The sequence below is a fragment of the Erpetoichthys calabaricus genome, chromosome 16, assembly GCF_900747795.2.
Source record: "Erpetoichthys calabaricus chromosome 16, fErpCal1.3, whole genome shotgun sequence".
NCBI lineage: Eukaryota > Metazoa > Chordata > Cladistia > Polypteriformes > Polypteridae > Erpetoichthys > Erpetoichthys calabaricus.
The window spans coordinates 84,432,504-84,455,202 of NC_041409.2; the positions used below are offsets into that span (position 1 = coordinate 84,432,504).

At 38.1% G+C, this 22,699-nt stretch overlaps 1 protein-coding gene across 1 annotated transcript in view; it reads left to right on the plus strand.

The window, feature by feature from the left end:
• Window positions 1–390: 390 nt before the first annotated feature.
• The window catches only part of rps6ka5 (ribosomal protein S6 kinase, polypeptide 5), a 91,348-nt gene continuing 69,039 nt past the window's right edge, over window positions 391–22,699 (plus strand). Inside the window, 1 exon segment of the mRNA XM_028822168.2 lies at window positions 391–767. Within this exon segment, the coding sequence (XP_028678001.2) occupies window positions 710–767 (58 nt within the window). The 5' untranslated portion in view covers window positions 391–709.

Sequence of the window (22,699 nt, forward strand, 5' to 3'; positions counted from 1 at the left end):
AGCAGGAAACAAACCCCGGGCAGGGAGCCAGCCCACCGCAAGGTCTAATACATTCCAAATGAAATTATAAGAACTGTTTGCTACCTTAAACATATTTTTCTAAATGAAATGGATACTTTCAATAGTCGAGAGCACCAGCGAGTCTGTGGACGCGAGGGGAATTTTCCTCGTTGGAGAAGGCATCGTCGAGAGCCTCTCCAATCCATGCCACAGCCCACTTCTAAAGGTATTTCTCCGAGTGCTCCGTGTGAGGCGTAGCGTTCAGTGCCCGCCCAAGAAATTAGTGCGTGAAGACGAATACGGCCCGCCTCCTGCTGATTTAGCAGGTAGGGTTGGAGGAAAGCAAATGAGTGACAATTTCAGTTAGGCAATTACAGATAAGGAGCTCTGCAGATTCGCCAATAGTAAAACAGCAAAGACGCGGGGTCGTTTATTTTTAAGGTGGAGCTTCAGCGCACCCTGACAGCACAGAACGCCTATCGGCGGCCGAGACTTCGCATAGCAACCCCAATGGCGCCGGCTGCGGGGCGGGGCACGTGAGTAGGGCAGTGGTGCTATAGTAGTAGTACAGGAGCTGCCCCGCAGCGGGGAGAAAGGACTGTGTTCTTTATTTTTACGTTTACATTCTTTGACTGCTCTTCCACACGGAAACCCTAGTGGCGCCGGTTTTACGGCTTTGGAAAGTTCACCTGACGTCGTGCTGCAAATAATGGAGGGTCCCTGCGGGGAAGGTGACCTGTTTACAGTGAAACACGAGCTAAAGAACGGTGAGTTACGGATTTTTGGAAGCGGGGCCGCTTCCTATTCCATTTGTCTCCCGGGATTATGTAGGAAACTTCGGCGGGAGCCCGAGAGAATCTTGTGACAGCTGCTTGGGATGGCGCGCGGCGGGCTCAGGGTGCCAGTTGAATAGTGCTGTTTGGTGTGCGAGTGTCAGGACAAAGGGCAGACAGACGTACTGGAATGAGCATTGCAACTTTCTCACTTCGGTGAAAACCCAAGAGCACTGGGCCACACTCTTCGCACTCTAGCGGACAGGAAAGAATTCGTTAGTTTTTGAGTAGTCTATAACGGCGATAAGCTACACAGCCATCATCGCATATAGCGCCTTCTTAAGAATCTGCGTTTGACAGCATGTTACTTTTGTTTATATGCAGGTGGTACATGGAGGATAGCTGGTGCACTTTGACAATTGCTTTCCTGTCGTATAATAATTACTCTTGTTCTTGTTGGCGGTTTTACTTTACGATTGCTTCTGTATGTGCTTATTAAGAGGAAGTATAGGCCAGGAATTTTGCCACAGAAGTTGGCACTAAGTTGCTGCATGGCATGGATCACATATGATTGCATACTGTTCTCATTATTTATCCCCTTGTTCTCTAAAGCTCGTTCAGCGGACGTGAATATTTGGAGTGGAGAAGCACCGGGAATACAAGTGTTGGGATAGAACTAACATCACTTCAGCCACTACCACCTTTGACACACTGTTTTAAACCTCAGTGGCAGTTTGTAAGAATACCTAATGTACTCCTGATTTTTTCCCCCACTTTTTTTCATTTACAGTGTTTGTCACACTACTTAGTAAAAGGAGAACTTAGCTGCACATTAGAGCCCGGTGGTTTTATGATTGGTTTTGGGTATCATGTAGGGTAAACCCCAACTTTCTTTATTTTGTTGTAGTGTGTCTAAGTGGACTGACACACTTTGCTAACTTGTTTTAGTGTAATGCAAGTTTTAATCATAGCGATAGACCTTCTAGGAGAAACAAAAACTTGACGTGTCATGATTTTTGATTGATGAATCTTATATAATGTGTAAAAAAGGAAGTACAACCCATGGAAATTGATTTTTTTTTTTCAACATACTTGATCAGCAGATTTTCATGCAAACAGTGCCTACAGATATAGGTGCTATACTTGAGTAAAATCAAAACAGAAATAAATCCTCTTCAATCATTATTCAACAAAAAATATCAATCAATATTTAACTGGGGGAAAAATAAATACCCCCTTGACCTCAGAAGCTGGTGTTGCCCCCTTTAGCAGAAATGGCTTCTTGTAAGTGTTTTGCATAACTGCCCACCAGTCTTTGACACTGACTCGATGTTGACTACTCCTCCATGCAAAAAATCTTTCAGTTGTAAGATATTCGTAGTTTTTCTTGCATGTCCTGCCTGTTTCAAATATGCCTCCACAACATTTCGATGGCATTCAAATCAGTCCCTAACCCTTCATTTATTCTATTTAAGCCATTTGCTAGTGTGCTTTCAGATTATTATGGCATTGAAAGGTCCATTTCTGGTTCAACTTCACCTTTTCCTTAAGCTCACTTTGATATGATGCAGAAGTTGACTTGATGACTGCAAGGTGCCCAGGTCCTGAGGCAGCAAAGCAACCTCAAACCAGAGCATTTCTACCACCAAGCTTCACAGTTGATAGGTTTTCCACCAGAAATGCTGTCTTCAGTTTGTAACAAATATGTCTGTTGTCGTGGCCAAACAACTGCATGTTTAATTCATCTGTCCAGAGCACATTGTTTCAGAAGGCCAGGTCTTTGCCTAGATGTTCAATTGCAGAATGTTTTTTTTTTGGAGAGCAATGGCTTTTTTCCTGGCACAACTTGCATATTCAGGTCAATTTGTGCAATCTCTTTCTGCATGCATGCACTCTTGCACAAGTTACCAGCCGATCCGACGCTGAAGGTTTGGGGTTCTTGGAGACTTCTTTTAGTATCAAAAGGTCAGCTGTTGGGTTGAATTTGCTGGGTTGGCCAGACCTGGACAAATTAAGTAATTTGAAATCTACACCACTCGTAGATAAATTTCCTTACAGTTAATTGACTGATTTCAAGTAATTTGACAATCTTTTTAAATCCCTTGCCAGGCTCCTAGGCATCGACAACCTTTTATCAGAGGCTCTTAGAGAGCTCTTTTGATCCTGGTATGATGACACCACACATGTCAACAGCGAAGAGAACACCAGACCCTCAGTGTCTGTGGTTTAAATAAGACAGACAGGGTCCACCTGCATACTCCCAAAGGAGGGTCTAATCATTGGCACCTCATCTGGAACACCCGATTCTAATTTGATGGATTTGTAGAAGAGATAAATGTAGGGGTGCACTTACCTTTTTCCATAAAACATTTATGCATTTTTGTTAATTTATATTATGAGAATGAATACACCATGTCAGTTTTATGTGTTATTTGTTCAAGACGACCACTTTTATCTGTAGGCACCGTTTGCATGAGATATCTGCTGTTTGTCTTTTTAAATATTTTTCAGTGGGGTGTACTTACTTTTTCACATGACAGTAAGTTGTATTTAAATAACAAAAGCAGTTCACCTGCCTCATTTTTTGGATGTTTCCATAACAGACAAACCAATTCCACAAAATGGCAAGTTCATAAAGTCATTTTATAGGAGAATTCTTTTGCCTTGAATGCACAGTAGCGTGGTGAGTTGTATTGTCACTTTGTAGTGTGTGTGGCTCTTGCATACCCACAGGTGTCCCCCGACAACCAGAGTTCAAAACAGAAGCTGCTGGGCATGCTGTTGTAACAGACTTGGGCACTCCACAACCCATAACTGTCTAGGTGGGATATAAAAATGACTGGGTATACAGGGTGGTCAGGTAGTATTCAGACCCCTTCACTTTTTGGCTACTTTATTGTGTTGTAGATTTAATAATAAAGGAAAATGACACCTTTTATTGGCTAACTAAAAAGATTACAATATGCAAGTAATCTTTTTAGTTAGCCAATAAAAGGTGTCATTTTGCTTGGCTTTTCTCTACATTCATAATGGCTAACACGGTACAACACCCTAGTACTACATAATAAAGGGATAAATTTACAATTTTTGACTATCATTCTACACTCGATAACCCATAATGACAAAGTGAAAACGTTTTCAGAAAGGTTTACATATTTATTAAAAATCAAAAACTGAAATCTCTCATTCATCTGATCATTCAGACCTTTGCAGTGGCACTCCAAATTGTGGTCGGGTATATCCTGTTTGCTATGATTATTCTTAAGATATGCCTAGAGGTTGATTGGAGTCCACCTGAAGCAAATTGAATTAATAGGGCATAGCTTAGAAATGCACACATGTACTTGTGTATATAAAGTTCATAATCCACCCTGTACGTCAGGACAGAAACCAAGCTGTGAAGTCCAAGGAACTCTCTGTAGATATCTGTGAGCAAGTTGTTGTGAGGTATACATCAGGGCAAGGGGATAAAACCTTTTCAAAACTTTGTGTTCTTAGGAACACAGTGGCCACAATAAGAGTTGGCAGTCAGCCCAAACTGAGTAACTGGGCAAGAAAAGCCTTGATCAGGGAGATGACCAAGAACTTAATGGTCACTCTAACAGAGAGCTTCAGAAGACTAGTGCTGAGATGGGAGAACCTATCATAAGGATGACCATCTTAGCAGCACTTCACCAGTCAGGCGCATATGACAGCCTGAGTAGAGTTTGCCAAACAACATTAGGAAAAATATTGTATTGTTTGAAAAGAGCAGGCACTGCTCATCAGTTGCTCAGTACCATCCCTTCAGTGAAGCATGGTGTTGGCAGCATTGTGCTGTGAGTGTGCTTCTTAGTAGCAGGGTCAGTTAGACCGGTTAGAATTGAGGGAAGGATGAATGCAGCCAAATACAGAGGGATCATTGCATAAAATCTACTCCAGAGTGTATGTGGTCTCAGACTGAAGTGATGGTTCACCTTCCAGCATGACAATTGCTTGAAGCAATTAGCCAAGATAATGCTCAAGTGGCTTCTAGATGATTCGTTGACTGTCTTTGAGTGGCTATCTGTGGAGAGACTGAACATAGCAGTTTAAAGGTACTTTCCATCCAGTCTAATGGAGCTTGAGGGGATCTGGCAGAAGGAATATCCACCTTTATTTTGGGTTTACTGCCCAAATAAAGGTGGATAAAGCTTTTAGAAACCTACCTAAAAAACTCAAGGCTGTAACTGCTGCCAAAGGGGTTTCTACAAAGCCTAGCACTTTCTTCTCTGGTGGAAAACAGCAGCTATGAAGTGGTCAGCTCACTGGTGTGTTTTGTAGTATGTAGGCCCTTCTTACTTGGATGAAGTTTATTGCTATAATTCCACAGCCCATTTACTGACACTTTCCAGAGAGCAGATTATAGAAAAGTAAGCTCAGCAAAACTGTTATGCTTGTTGGATGTGTCTTTTATGAGTGGTTCACTTACTTAAATATGTTTGTACATTAATATTCTGTGAGGTTTTGTGTGATATGCCTGGACGTTCTTAGACATTATACTGTTCTTGACATGGGAAATTACCTTGTCATCTTTCCATGAATTTTGTTCACACACATGCAGAGCATAGGAATTTCCACATAAACTCCTGCATTTATGAAAGGGGTTTTGGTCCTTTTACATTTGCACACAGAATTATACAGAGTTCTCCACCATGTGGGCAATAATGAATTTTGATTTAATACTTTCACACTTCAGTTTTAATAGAATGAACAGTTTTCTGTTTCTCTACCATGGCCATTCAAAGGGACTTGCAAGTAACAAGTAAATAAAAAGTAATTCTTGTGTAATCATAAAAGTGTTAAATCAGATGCATTATCAGTTATATACTTGTAGAAACATCACAGAATGCTTTACAGAGCAAACAAGATTAAAGTGTAATCTAACAAGTTGATTAAAAATAAAAATGTCGCCTAATTAAAAAATAAAAATTCCGTATTAACTAACACCTATAGGCACGTGAAAATCACTGGCATCCAGATAAGTGAAAAATACAGTTTAAACAGTAGAAACTTTTAAGTGAGTTTGACTGGAGCCAGTGGAGTTAATCCAGTCATCTGTTTGTTTTCATTCCTGTTAATCCAGTGCAGGGCTGTGGTGAGTTGGAGGCAATCCGGGCAGGTGTGGATGCAAGAAAAGAGGTGCCAAGTACATTGTAGATGTAACCAGAAACCAAAAAATCAGAAATTAAAATAGATTAAAATGAAAACATTATTTATACTGAAACAAAACATTAATTTCTAAAACACATTTTATAAAGATGCAATTTCAGTATTCCAGAAAAATCTTGAATTGTACTGGTTGTGCTAATATAGACTTTAAAAATAGTAAAATGACTGCTGCATGCATGAACAGTTCAGAGGACAGAGTCTCATTTCCTAGTAAATACTGAAATTGATTCCCGGTGCAGTATCACTGCCAGTAGTACTTGTGGCCCTACTAACATGGCCAATGTATGCAGTTCTCTATCTGAAACATTATTAAAGATGTACTGTTACAGCAGCTCCAGGATGTGGCTATGCATTAGTATCAACATACTCATTTATAGCTGACAAGATCCAATTCTGTGTATTAAAAGAAAAAAAAAACATGCAAGGTAATATTAGGAAACTGTTCACTCGTCCCACTTTTTGGTAGAGAGTTAAAAGTATTCAGTTTACAGTATTCGTTTTATTCACTTTCAGAACATGGCTGTCCTTGTTATTGACAGTGCAACGTGCCACAACATAAATCTAAGCAGACTAAGTGAAGAAAGAAATCACAATAAATGATCTGAGATCTGTTACAGGAAAGTACTATTGAGGTGGATTTATAACTAACTTCACAAAGTGTAATGTCACTCGTGCACTTATGGTTTTGTGTATGTACGCCTTGAAATAAAAATAGATAACACCTTCCTTAATAACCATGATGCATGTAACCATAAAGAAATATGAAACTTATTAGCAATAATTAGGGCTGCTGATATCGGCACGAAATAAAATGACAACATGTCAGTGGAGGAATCATAATAGACTTTCAGGGAGAAGATGAGCAACTAGTTTAATGCAGTATATTAAAAAGTCACTTGTGCAGTGGTCAGGATAACCGTGTCTCCTGCAGCATTTTGAATTACCCCCCTCCACATACCACACCCTTTGTTATCATTGTGGCATGTCAGAAAGTACAGCATGTGTCCTGTCCAGATCTGGGATCAAGATAGTGCACAAACTGGCAAACACTTTATGGACTGTCCTTTTCAGTGCTAAAAACAAAAAGTCAACAACAGAGACAAGAAACGCAGTTTACAGCATTCCATGCAATACATTTCCAGCGGCATATGTGGGACAAACATCTAAAAGGCTTACAACACGTATACAGGAACATCACAATGCCATCAGAAAGAAAGACCCACAGTCTATGATTTACACACCTACACGTTCCACCGGACACACGTTTAACTGGGATACTGTGAAAGTAAAGTTCAGGGGCAATACTAAGAGTGCCAGAGAGCTGGCTGAATCATAGCTCACTAATGAAAATGCCATTAATAGACACTTGGACTTTAACTTATGCAGGCTTAAAAAGAAGAACATCTAAATAATAAAAAAGACTTTTATGACCAGCACCTTCCGAACTCCACCTTACTAATCCACCCCCAACCCCCTTACAACCCCCTTCCATCTCCACCCTTCACCAGCCACACATTGCCTTTGATTTATGTATGTCTATTCATTTTCCTCTGATGATGACCCCTGGCAGGTTGTTGAAAGCTTAAGTATAAAAAACTATTTTAATATACGTGACACATTTTCCCCTTTTGTGGATCTCTAGCTACAAAGTTTATCTATCTATCTATCTATCTATCTATCTATCTATCTATCTAGTGCATTTCACATCTATCTATCTATCTATCTATCTATCTATCTATCTATCTATCTATCTATCTATCTATCTATCTATCTGTCTGTCTGTCTGTCTGTCTGTCTGTCTGTCTGTCTGTCAATACATTCCTTTCAATTCTTTTATTGTAATGCACATTTAAATATACATTTTTTTATTATAGTACATTTTATTTATTTATTTCAAATATGTACATTACAATAAAAGAATTATAAGACATATTAACATTGAAATATAGTCATTAGGTTAAATAATACCAAGAGTTAAATATTTAATAATCTGAAACAAACGCTTAAATCCCCACCCTTATCCAACGCAGAGAGCTAGTTATTAACAATAAGTTCATTTTATTGTCCTTGCTTATATTAATTAAAACAACAGAAATATTGTCAGGAGTCCGGCAGAATTATTTTAGAATTACATTAATAAATGCATGCAAGATTCTGAAGAAACTTAGTTTCATACAAAGAAAGATCCATTTTTTTTAAAAAAAACAATTTTTAATAATTTTAAGTTCTGGTTTCCCATTGAGCTATGGAAAGTGCATGAGGATTCTTCCAGTTCATCAAAATGAGTCACACTAATGAGAATAAAGTAGGGGGCTTCCCTCGCCAACCCCCCGTGCCTGCTTTGCTTCCGCAGTTTCAGATGTGCGTTGTAGACGCCTATGTTCATTGTATTTGCCCATGCTGGCGTGTTTTTGTAGCTGTGTTAGTTGAGCTGTTTGGTTCTGGAGCCGAGACAGTTTTGCTTCCGTGGTTCCAGACGCACGTAGTAGGCGCCCACGTTTATTTTCTTTATCCATGCGGGCTCGTGTTTGTAGCTCCGTTTGTCGAGCTGGTTTGTGCAATCCCAAGCAGCACATCATTCCTAACTTCACACCGCAGTAGTGCCACTCACAATATGGCAGTGACGCCTGCGCCTTCACTCCGCAGTAGTGCCACTCACAATATGGCGGTGATCTTTGTGGACCTGTGGGGCCTCCGTAGCCTCTTCCATTTGAATCTGGGCTGCAGCGCAGAATCCATATTACTAATCCTCTTTTTTGTGTGTCCGTGTCGGTAGTTGTTAGCTATGGGCGCGTTGTTGCTTCATTTCTCATTCACGTCATGAGCTGTTTCGTTTTTGAACAGTGACTCCTTCGTGCGCGGTGGATCACACTTCGCTGGCGGTTTATGAGACGCGCGCTGTTGACGCCTGCGCAGTACGTCTCCTGCGTCCATCGCCGTGTACCTGGGTCCATGCCATCCAGTTTGCCATTCTCGGTTAGTAATATGGATTAGACATTACAGCACAGAATCCCTACCTTCACTGTAAATTCATGGCCTTCCCCAGTGGAACTGTGGCACTGTGAGGTATGGCAAAGTATGTGTCCAAGACCACATGCAAGGGCAGGCATTTTACAGATGGAGATGCAAAAGATGGTTTAGTCTTTACTTAAAAGATGGAGCTTTAAGAGCAGACCTATGGAGAATTCCAGAGTGTAAAACAGAACAATTAGACTGACTACTTATGTTATTTTTAAAGTGTGGTCAAATTACAGGGACAAAACCCAACAAAGTTTAAAATCCAGAGATAAAGGGTGTAGTGTGAAAGAAATTATATAAATAGCCTAAAAGCAAACAGTTCACAATAAGAGATGTCAGACTACTGGGTTTAAAGACAAAAGTCTGAGGAGATGGGTTGTTTTTGAAAAGCAGAGATGGAATCAGCACTGTTAATTTGTATTGGAAGTCTCTTTCCTCACTTCAGGGCTGGCAATCGAAGAGTTTACAGTTCAACAACAGTGGCATTGTCGGGTGACTAGCAACAACTAACTGCAGGGAATTGTCATGTACCTATGGCTTGACCATGGTCTTAAAACACATGGGGTCAGATCTCCTAACAATTAAGTAAATGAAGAACAGGGTGACTGCATCATGACAGTGATGGAAGGTTGTGAAACAAGTGAGACAGTGTCCTGGAGGCTGCTATTTGGAGGAAGGTTTAGTGAATCAAAATTAAATAAGTCTTAAGACTAGTAGATGTGCAAAGTGTTTGTGTATGGGTGGATATATTGGATAATGTAAAAGGCAAGTGAGTATTAGCAGGCTGTAAAGGTAATGTTCTGAGTGAAGCTGAGATTTTCCGAAGATTACTTGGCTATGTTTTCCAAACCTACCAATGTAGTGGTTAGGCCTATGCTGCTAAACAGTTAATTGACTCACCACAGAGTCCTGTCCATTGTTCACGTAAAATCAGACTTGCTAGCAGTAACAATGAATTGGTAGCCAGCTTTGGTAAAATGTAATCAAGCAGTGAAAGTTAAAATGAATTAATTTGAAAATAGTCTCAGGGTATAAGGAATACATGTGTAATGAACACTAGAATACTAAACAACACATAGGCATCACCAAAGGGACCTGGATGGGCCATTCAGGACCGAACATGATGTTCTTAAAGTTCCAAAATCCCATTCCATTAGATGATTAGATACTTTCTGCCCTTAGTCACAGTCATAGCTTTTTGGAACAAAAGATGCTCTTCCATTAGTGACCTTATGTAAGAATAATAAAAACAAGTGACAGTTGAGATGAATAAGATTTCAAAGTCAAATGCAACATCCGCAGTTTCAAACCAAATGGTAAAGGAGAGACAGAAAACTTTAAAGATGCTGTTCACTGGTATTGCTTCAAAAAAGTTAGTCATTAAATTCTCAAATATATGCACTCTGATTTTTTGTTGTCGGCTTCAAATGCTACATCTGGGGAATCACATTTATGATTCATTTTTATAAGCACTTGCAACCTGAAGCTTTTTATTTGTTATTTATAGGCTACTACTTGCAGTGAAGTGTTTGTTTAAATGGGAGAAAGTAACTTTTATTCTTGCATATTTTATAGGCTACTGTTGATAGTGAAGTACTTTGTAGTGTTTACATTGAAAGTAAAAACATGTTTAAATATTTTGTGTAAATAAAAAAATGACCAAAACAGTACCTTATCCAATAAAAAATAAATAAATCAAAGGCCTACTGGAACACCTCTAGTTCTGGTTAAGGCACATCAGTGGGTATGAGACCCCAAAAAGGGGAAAAAAAAACAAAAAAACTTGGGCCCTTTCTAAGACTCCCTTAATAATTTGACGACTGTCACTTACTGTACAGTGTACCAGTCACAACGTGAATTTAGCGGATTGCGTGAGCATTCAAGAAAGTAGGTGCAGTCTTACAACATGTATCCGATTTAAAAGTTGAAGAGGGTTTTGAGTTGAATGGTGTGAGGAAGCAAAGAAATTGGAGGCCAAGTTAAAGAAAAGATGCTGCTTAAAATCTTAGTGTAAACCGTGTGGCTACAATTAAAACCTGAAGAAAGCACGGCCATCTGAAGATGGAGTGGTATTCTAATGCCTCTTCTTCTTCTTCTATTTTTTTTCTTTCTACTTAACAATAGTCTTAAAACAGGAAATGAAATCTCCATTAATTGAGAAGTTAGCTGGAAGAGAGATGAGTCACTATGTGGTCAACATCTTTAAGAGGTTGCTGCCTCACTGCCCTGGATTACATTTTCACTTACTTGGATTATGTCAAGGTTGGAGGGTATAGTAACAGCAGCTGTTTAGTTTTCAGGTCTTCATTTTTTTTCCTTTTCTTATCCAACCCCCAGTGAGTTTTGGACAAGTTTAGTTTCTTCTGTTTTTGATGTGGTTTTGGTTAACAAAAAGGAAGAGAGCACAGGAAACGTGAGTTTGTGGTGATGTGTTGACAAGCCTGAAGTATGGTTTACAACAAAAAAAAGTGTGAAAGATAAAAGAAAAATTAGATACTTTAGGGAAAACACACCTCTGAACTTCTATGAAATGCACATTGTCCAGGAAACAATTTTATATATTGTAAAATTTCAGCAATTTCAAACATTCTCGTCACATTAGCATACATCTTTAGGCGTTTACAACATTATTTTTAGATCTAACCCAGAGCAGAGTTTCTGGCTTTGGTCAGTTTGTGTGTACCTGCATTAGCAAAGCCAAGGTGAAAAGTGTGATACGGGAAGCTGGTGCCTTTTCAGACTGAGCCTCAGAGTGTACAAATGGCTTTTCAGTGTCTAGTGAGGTTTTCAGGGATGCAATCGGAAGCTTCTGCTTGTGTTCAAAGTGATAACAGCCACCGGCCAAATATTTATCAACAGCCTCCTCCTGAAATCTGCTTGGTCTTACTCATTGTGGCTGAAGCTAGAATGGCATATTTTCAAATCTGTTACCAGTCAACAGTTTGTGGATAATTACTCACTGAGGAGACAGACGGTGTGATCATTCAAATTTGTAGTGCATTGCTCTGTATGGTGTTTGTTAATGCTTACTGATTAATCGTTGAGAATAATAATTTATGAGTGGTGTCTTTAAAGTGTACATTATTTAGTATATTTTAGTTTTTTAGCCCACCATCCTCAAGTTGTGGATAATTACTCAATGAAGGAACAGATGGTGAAATCATCTAAATTTTTAGTGAATTTTTTCTGTGGCTTTTTTTAATGTTTATTGTTGAGAATATTAATGTATGAGCAGTGAATGCAAGAGTAAATTATTTCATATAATGTAGTTTTTTTAGCCCATCATCCTTAATTTAAAACTCATTTGCCTTTATATATCATAATATATACAGATGAAAGTTACACAAACAAAAAAAAATAGTGATGTTTGTTTTGACAGAATAACCTAATATTGATTATTTAACAATGTAGTATTAGGAAGAAGACGACTGCATTATTTACAATTACTGTATTAAAAGCCCAGCATTTATTTAAAAATACATTTAGGGCAACATTCAGCATTTTCTTTATTTTTTGGTGCATTACTAAAGAAAATACAAAATGCATTAACTTCAAGTGAGTTTCAAGAAAGCTAAATAAAACGAATGCCACTTGAATAGGTGGATGGAGGGTGACCACCCTCTCCGAAGGTGAGGCAGTTTTTTGTTTTTCAAATAGTTTTGTATTCCTATAAAAGTTTGCTTTATACCATTAATGCAATGTTGCCTTGTGGTAACTAGTGCATGAGTGCTGGCATCTGCAGCTGCCTCGAATTTCATGGCCATTACAAATCCTCTTTAGAGTCCTTGCTTTTCAAATGCAAAAACGAAGCCTTTCATTTTGATGCTGAAAACCACATTAATTCCAAAACTGTGGATGCATAGTATTTCTTAGATATTAAAATTTGTTCAACGTAAAATGGTTACTATAATCAGCTGCTGGCTAGCAAAAAGATTGGAGATTGACTCTGAGCTACACAGCAGTGAGGGAATATTTATATTATCAACCTAGACCTCGCATTTTATTTATTTATTTATTTATTTGATACAGTGCATGAGTTGTCCATTTTGTTTGATATAATAAAATGTACCTGATCTCCATTTTCTCTTTAGGTAGAGCAGCCCATTTTCTCCTCCTGCAATCTGTGTCACTCGTTGAACCAAACACTTTTATAGTTAGTGTTTTACTGGTAAAATGTGTCAGTGGTCATTACCACATTGGTCTGATTTAGTGGCTCTAGCCTAGTTGTGTCGGGGCTTTGGTTTTCTGACGTGCTTGTTGACTTATTGTTATTTTCACTCATTCATTGAGCACCATGTGATGTCATCAGCCATTAGCATTACAGATATAAACATTACGTGGGTCGAGCGAGTGCAAGAAAGTCGCCACCATGCTGCTGTTGGCGGCCTATAATGTCACTCAAAATGGAATAGGCCAGTAAAACCAATTTTCTTATTTTTATACCCTTATTTGGTATTGTTGTTATAATTTTTGATTTTTTTTTCACTTGTCTTTTACATTTTATCACTGTTTAGTAATTTTCTTTCTAACCCTAGCAACTGGACGGATAAACAGACCTTTGAACATACACAGTAATTTTTTTCTTTGGTTAAGAACAATCCAGCACCATTATACATGTTTTCGATTGGGTTGAATCAGGGCTTAAATTGGTACATTTGTGGTGGTTGATGTTTTGTTCTTTAGCCACTTTAGTTTTATGCGTAATTTTTTTTATTTAAATCTGTTTCATCAGTTTACAAAGGTCTTTTCCCCCAAGGCATCAGAATCTCCAAAGTGTTTTTTTTTTTTTTTTGCAAAATCCAAATAGGATTCTAGTGCTGACTTTTTTAAGAAGTAGTTTTTATGTTTTCCATCTGCCTTTATAGACCAGAATAATGAACTTCTTGGGATACAACGACAAGAGACAGATCTTGCTTAGTCTTTGGTATGACATCTTACAGGACCTTAGGTCTCCTCCTTCGTTGGATATCCATTTTGGAACCACCATCTGATTTAGGCAAGATAGTGATGGTATAATATGTCGTCCATGTCTAATGACAGATTCGAGTGGGAGCTAAGGGATATTTAAAATCTCCTTAGTTACAATTTGTTTAAAATAATTAATCACACAAATGACTTTTATATTTTGAGATGTTAACTCTATCAAATGATTTAGTATTTAAGAGAAATTTTGTGGGTAATGCGTTAAAAGTAGCGTGTTATGTAGTCCAATTACTTTTTAAAGAAACAAGTAACCTAACTCGATACTTTATTGAAGTAATAATACCAGCAGATATATGTTACCAGGGAAGCAGCTTATTTTTGCCACTCCAACAGCAAAAAAAAAAAACCAACTTGGTGTTATTTGTCAGAAGTAGTTTGGCAGAAGTAGTGTCATTTTAATCCAAAGATGTTGCATGTTGCTGTCACTGTAACGTTGTTCATGTGCATCCTCTGTCAGTCTGGTGACAGCTCAGGAAGAGGTTAAACATGGGCGTAGCATGCAGTCAAGTGAAAAAAACTGAACAAAAGTTATAAGGATACAAGTAATCCTGCATGTGTTGAGGGGTAAAAATAACTGGCTCAGTTTAGGATCACAGAGAGCCTGTGATTATCACAGCAGCAGTCTGTGTAAAGCAGGAGGCAGACCTGGTGGACTCAAACTACTCACCCAAGCAGAAGATAGTGTACCACGTGCAATCAAGTAACAGAAAAATATTAATAAAGTGTCAGATTACTGTAGTTTTAAACCAGTTATTTTCTGTAGACAGTTTGAAACTGTGTGATCGGGTAGCACAGTGGCCGGTGTTCATACTGCGAATCTTTAGGGGTTTGGAGTGGGGATGGGAAAAGGGGAAGAGTGTTATTTATTTTACAGCACATGAAGGACTAAACATGTTTATAAAACACAAGAAAATGATCAAATATGGCAGAGTTTCTTGTCAGTTTCATGAAGGTTCTTATTTGGGCTTTGGATTTAATAACAAATACTGGTCAGTGAAGTGTGCAGTTAACAATTTTACAAAGAAGAAAAAGTTTTGCAAAATTAATGCACTGTTTGTAATGCATCACATTTTATAATAAGTAACTACAGCATATGAAATATTTAGTTACTTTTAAAAGTAATTTAGTTACATTACTTATATATATAAAAAAAGTTTCCCAGCGCTGTTCAAGAAGCACTGCACTTGAACACAGGTCACTTATTTTATAGTCTATAAGGTGGAATAACATACATTTTTCATTTTTGTATTTTCATGATTATTAAACTCTTTTCATTATTACTTGGGGTGTTTTGCCTTTGAACACATAGAAGGAGAAGATACACAATTTTAATGTGTTTTTGGTTTCATTCTGATGTAGAAATCTGAAAGGGTATGTAGACCTATAAAGTTGACTGTACTGTTTTAAATTATTTGTTCTCTTGTTGAGAATATTGTAACATTGCACAACTCCAAGGAAACAGTTAATATACAAGTGTCTCACATTTGTTCTCTGCTTCTTCCTTTCAGTAGTGTTTACTCAGTTTTTGTCCTACTGCGTTCCATAACCCTCCCTTTTAATACACACACTAGTAACTCTGCACTCTTAAGCAACCCGTTTCTGTGCTTAGGTTTATAGTAGCAGGCCTCATGTTTAGAGAGGCCACGATTAGGGCTTCTGCATCCACACTTGGTTCGAAAGGGCTTTGTTATGTTAATTTCCTATAAAAAAAAAAAATGGTTATATGATTTCCCAGGTCTCGGATTGATGGACCTTAGATTCTTGTTTGGGTGGGCTCTTGTGAAAGTGGTATTGCTGAAGTATAGCTTTTTTTATTTCCTGGCTACAGCTGTGTAATATTAAAGCAGCAAACATTAAGCAGTTTTGGATTTCACTGAATGAGTATAATTAACTGCATTTGGTTTCTTTTATGTTCTTTCATTGTTTTAATTAGTCATTCTATTATGAAATGTATGAGAGTTCTTCATCTCCACAATTCAGAACAACATTTAATAACATTGTTTTTTTCAGTCACAGACAAATATATACCTTTTTCAGAGGGGTTCAGTGTTTTTGTTTTTCTTCTTTTACAGTTCTAGAGACCTAGGTTTTGATTTCCATCCCAAACACTATCTGAGTCCTGTTTCTGTGTTTGTTTTCTTCTATGTTGTTCTTGTCACATAACCTAAAGACAGCATGTTATCTGTTAATATAACCTTGTATCAACCTGACATGAATGAGTGTGTGTCTGAGAATGTTCCCTTCTGTGGCCTAGAATTGCATCTAGGATTCATTTCTTGTGTGTGTGTGCGCGCGTGTCCAGTGTTGCCAATATAGGCATTGGCTCCTGTAGGTGGAATCTGTAATGGAAGAACTGAGCTAAGATTGATCGATTTTATATTTCTTTGTATTTAGTTAGCTGACACTAATATGAAAAATCCCAAGAATATGACAATGGCTATTTCCTTGTTGCCCAGCTGAATCACTGGTAATGACCCCTTAGGGTTATGCCATCAGTGCTGAGGAGTGAACCAACATCTTGTGGTTTACCCAAGATTTCACAAAGCCACCACATTCATGTACAGCTAACTGAAAAAATAAAGGAAAGGCGTGAGTAAAGGAGGTATACACATCATGCTGCTAGCAGGATTTCTATATATGGTGATGTGAGTATGTTCATTTATATTTTGATGTTATAGTTAGCTACCCCCAATGCCTAAGTTCTTAAATAAAAATGCTAGGCTGACCCTTTTGTTTGGTATGTTGTCTGCTATGGCTTGTATACAAGACAGCTCAACTTGGTGATGTTTCATGAGAAGAAGTGGCTAAGATGTTGCTGGTATTGAAAACCTTGGCTAAAGGTAATAGTACTGAAAAACACAAATTTCTTGATTATGGTATGTATTAATTGGTTGAAGATTTAGACAGAAGTAACTCTGGATCAATTGACTGCAAAGGTCCCTTTTCCTGTTGAGAAGTTTATTCAAGAACTTCATAGAGAGGGATAATGAAGTTCAACTGTACTGCATAAACTCCTTTTTATTGCATAAAATGAAATTGTTTAGGTAAAGTGCCCAAAGAACACAACAGTGATCTCCTGAGCAGTAGGACTAACACTTGTTCTGATCACATGAATCCTTCTACATGTCGATCTGAACAAGCAGACAAGTACACGCGTCACACACACCTCAGCATTTTTATCTTGGTGGTAGTGGAATCCTCCAGGAACACATCATCTCTTTGCACAAGTTATAGTATAAGTGGTTAAAAGAGCTTGACAGAAGTGTAAACCATATACGGTGGTTATTCGGCCTCCAGATTTCTACCCAGCTCAACACTTTGTAGCAGCACCTTAAACAGTGTTTTCCACTACTCTAATTAAAATGTTAAATGGTGAAATCTTGAATGGAAGAATCTCTCCTGTTAAATTTCAGAAATTTGTAGAATCTATGCCAGCTGTGCGCAACCTGCGGCCGTGGGCAAGGACTTTGGCGGCCGTGGACGTGTATATTAAAGTGTACGTAATGGCGGCCGTGCAGGTGTAGGGTCTCTGGACTCCAGCGAGTAAGGGGTCTCAACGCCGCGGAATCTTTGTCGGCCGGGTCGGTATGGTGACGCCGAAAGCCGATTTGCTTACTTGAATATTAAGTTCGGTTGAAATGGGCTGACACCCAGGAGTACATGTGAAGTCACGTGACTAGCGGCTAGCCAATATGGAACTGAGAAGGAAATGGGAGTGTACGCCTGTACGGCCTTGTGGCTAAGTCCATACACTGCCTATCGCCATTAGCAAACGGTCATCATATGTGCGAAGCAGCGTTTTCCAGAATGAAATATCTGAAAAACAAGTACCGAACCCGATTGGTAGACAGCAATCTAGAGTCTGGAATACGGCTAATGGTCTCCAGCGAGTCCCCTGACTTTGCAAGTCTGTCTGCAAACATGCAAGAGCAAGGAAGCCATTAATGGCGATGTTTTCCAAACTTCCTGAAACAATTGCTGTAAAGGTTTTTTGTCCTATATGACGTTTCGTAGACATTGTTTTACATATGTAGACCAGTAAATTGAATATTGTCAGATATATCATACTCTTGTTTTAATGTGTAATCTGTAAATTTTTACATAAATCATAAAACATTATTAAGTTTACTTGGACTTACTGGCGGCCGTTATTAAAGTAAAAAGTCTGTAGTGCGGCCGTTATTAAAGTAAAAAGTCTGTAGTGCGGCCGTCAATAGCGGAAAGGTTGCGCATGCCTGATCTATGCTAATGCATTTAGCTACCTGGAAGACATTTGTGTAATAGTGTTAATTTGAGGGCCTTCAAATGTTACCTTGACAGTCTTTTTTTAAAGTTGGAAAGGACACATTGGACCAAATGGCCTGTTCTCATCAGTTTTTCCTATGTTGTTTTAGTTAGTCCCAAATAATACATTTATAGTGAATTGTGGTGGCATAGTTTCACATTAAGACAATATATAATGTTTACTTGTGTTTTGTTAGGTACATACGGGATCAATTAAAGGATGTTGAAATGTAAGAACATCTTTTGAAATATTTTTTATTTTTAACCTATGTGGAAATATCCAGATTTGATCTTCATTTAAACAGTAGATAATGGATAACATGACAAACATCATAACACATTTACATTTTGTAGTCTAATGTTTAATATAAATAAAAATAAATGCAAATTTCACATATGATTAAAATAGGTGCTCTCCGACATTTACAACTACCTCAGATTAGAATCGGGTGCACCGGATTAGGATATCATAAGAGAAGATCCTGTCTGAACCTTCTTATTTAAACCTCAGACATTTAGTTTAGTTTGCTGTTTATTGTCGAAGTGTGTTTTATCACCATGCTGAGATCAAAACAGCTCTCTTAAGGTCCATCAGAAAAAAATGTTAAAGATGTCTGTGAGTCCGAGAAGGAATTTAAAAAGATTTCCAAACAAATGGTAATCAAACATTCCAACCTGTCTTGGGTGATCATTCATTTCAAACGTCTGCCAACATAGCTAGGCAAGGCTGCCCCAGCAAGTCCAGCCTGAGAGCAGAACACAAGATGCTGAAAGAAATCTCTAAGAACCCCAGAATTTCATCATATAACCTGCAAGTATCTCTTGCCACTGTTGTTGTCATTCTACCATTAAAAAGATTCTGCATTCTAATTAAAATTAGATCTACATGGTAATTGTGCCAGCGGTAACCTTTGCTGTTTTGAAATAACTTAAACACGTTGGTAAAGGTCAGGACTTTTGGAACGATGTGCTCTGGACAGATGAGGTAGAAATAATTACTTACTATAGCTACAGAACCAGAAGACTTGTTAGACTAAAACCAAAGATGGCATTTGACTGGAAGAATGTGATACCAGCTGTAAAGAATGGCAGTCGAAATGTTATGTTTTGGGGTTGCTTTGCTACATCATGGTCTAGGAAGCTTGCCATCTTAGATTCCACCTTCACTAAAGGTTTAAGTGTCTGTGTTCACCCCGTTGCTATGTTGCTGTCATTTCAAAATTCAGAAAATGAACACATACTTTTTTTTGGTGCATCACAAACATTGTCAACAGTAAAATGCATTGAATTTGTTATTCCAGTAGATGGAGTATCCAAGACATTAACACTGCTTTTTCAAAAACACCATAGGAATTGTATAGTGCACTACAAACTTTCACACTGAAGTCTACGTTGACTTCTTAGACGGGTAGCACAGCTAGTCCAGTATGAATTTTTCATTGTACCAGAGGGTGCTTAAGGATAATGTGAGAATGTCTGTCAAAAGATTGAATCTCAACCAAAAGAGTATCCTGCAACTTAAGAATGACCTTAAATATATCAGTAAATCCACCAACGAATGGCTGAAAAAAAAAAAAAAACCCGTCAGAAACTGGAAGAGATGGTTAAAGGAGACGTCTGCTTCAGGTTGTTTCTGCCAAAGGGGGCAACACCAACTATTAGAGCCAAGGGTGTACTTCTGCCATTTCCATTCGTAGAAAAAGTATGTGTTCATTTTCTGTGTAATAAATTACTGCAAAGTCACATTTTTATTATTTTTTTTGTTTTTCTTAATTTACATCATTTTTATCTAAAGATACTGTTTAAATAAATATCAAATATTTATATGTCCATATATATTAAAAAAGAAAAAAAAAAACCTTCATTGGGTGTGCATACATTTTCACAAGACTGCATTTTTTGAATCATTAAAACAGGTAACAGACATTCCTGAATCTTGACTTCAGTGCTGAATACTAAGTTAGGCATCCAAAAGAAATGAAGAACAGCAATGGCTTTCTCTGGTTGCTAGCCACCATAATTTTATAGAAAGAGTCTACTTAATAAGCGCTGTTAGCTCTAATTACTGCCACCTCCACATGCAGTCTGCCTACAAAGTTTACAGTAGTAAAATTAAAAATAGCCAACAGAAATGAAGAAATTTGCACTCTGGAGTTGGGTTGCAGTAATTGACAGCACATCTTTACAGTATTCATAAATACAAGAGGGCCTGGTGGGAATTGGAAGGCTAGCAATTTTATATCAGTGTTACAGATGTAAACAAATTTGTTGATACCCCATCATGGGAAAAAAAAAGGAACCAGTTGTCTATGAAATACTTTAGTCAGCTTCAAGTTAATTGGCACCCATCATTGTTTATTCCATAGTTAACAAAAAGCAGACTTTTTGATTCAATAGAACATTTCAAGTAATAAAGCAGATTAAAACAGCATGGAGAAAAATGATGGGACCCTTCACCTAGTATTTTACTGCACAACCTTTAGAGGCAATCTCAGCAAGCAAGTGATTCCTAGAGCTCTCCTTGAGACTTCTTAATATTTGTACATGTTAACCCTGTTGCCATTTCAGTTAGTATTGTTATGTGAATTAGTGCAATGAGTTGGGTTTGAACCACTTTGTTATTTAAATTATCATACAAAAGATTTCATTGTGATGCTGCATTGGTCCGACAAGTGCATAACAGCATACAAAGCTTACATCTGTGTTGACTTGTTCACTTTCTAGACAGCTTGCTTTAACCATGTCCATGGAAAATCGAGCCCCCAGGCACCCCAGATCTTGCTTCTGTAAGTTATAACTCTGCCCTTGATGATGGTGTCAGTACAATGACTGTCTAGTTTTGATGTGAAATTTTAGAGTTTGTGGTTGGTGGATTGTGTCTTACAAAGTGGCCAGCTGTTGTTGTTGATGTGCCTTTTGTAATGCATTGTTCACCATGCACCACTAACATAACCTGTAGGGTCTGAATGGCTGTGCCAGTACTCTTCCTAGTTCTGTAGAGGTGCTGTTTGTGTTAGCAGTGTTTAGAAGGGTGAATGAATGGATGAGCATCTAACACCAAGGGTACAAAAACTGTACAAAAACTGAAGCACAGGAGCAGAATATATTGGGGAGGGAAGTCCTATCCCATATTATTTCTGGAAGATTCTGGTCATCCTACCTATAAACATGGACAAAAAATGTAGAAACAGTCCTGTTTCAGCACTGTAGCTTGCTGGTCTATGAGGAGAACTGGCTAAAAGACTGCTGTTTGATTGTTAGTGGCTCTAGCTGCCCACCAAAGTGTCAAGAACCGTTCATATGAACATAACCTGGATCAGCATATTAAATGATGGATGAATTAAAGAGTTTTACAAAAAGATGTGCAGAGAGGCCTCTGATCACTTCTCTGTCAGTGTCTATTGAGAAAGGAACCTGGGCAAATAACACACAATAAATAAATTAGGTGCAGTATTTGAAAAGCTTCAGAGACCCTCCCTGTCTGTTCAGAAAGGAAGTTTCAGATTGTAATTTTGGAAGTGGGAAACAAATGATCGTGACATGCTTCACATAATTCATCATATAATAGCAACTACATCTTTGGTGATGCTCTGCTTCACTGGTGGAATAAAGGTTATTTAGATAACACCCTTTACATATTGTACATACTACTTAGATGTTTGAAAGTAGTTTCAAGGAAATGTCTGAGTATTGTGACTCAGCTTAGTAGAGTGAATCAAAAGCATTGTCACTTAGGACAAGACCAGCATTCTGATTATGCAATAATCAAAACACAAGGGCAAATACAGTACAGTGGAACCTCGGGTCATGACCGTAATTCGTTCCAAAACTCTGGTTGTAACCCGATTTGGTCCTGACCTGAAGTAATTTCCCCCATAGTATTGTATGTACGGTTTGGAACGGATTAATTGTATTTACAAACTGTATGTAAATATATATTTTTTAAAGATTTTTAAGCACAAATATAGTTAATTATACCATAGAATGCACAGCATAATAGTAAACTAAATGTAAAACCTTGAACAACAGAGAAAACTAACATTGCAAGAGTTCGCGCTATAGCGCTACGAACTGCTCGCTAAAAACGCCTTTTTTTTTAATGAGTTTTAAGCACAGGGAAAAACATGAACATTTGAAAAATCTGTAATTTAATAAACAACTAAGAAAAGTAACATTGCAACAATGCACGCTACAAACCGATCGCTGTAAACAGAAGTGAAGTGGAGGTTAAAATCCAATAGAAAAAAGTCTTCATTAAATACAACGAGGTTAAAACAATGCTAGAATCAGTCTCTTTAAAAACAAGCCCGGTGCATTCTTTAACTGCCTTCTTGGCCTTATGCGGCCAGCCCTCTCTCTCTGCGCACAGGGAGAGACTGAACATGTGCGGAAATCATCGGCGTGCACAAACCGAAAGGGAAACTGGCTTGTTCATATACCAAGTGTGTGGT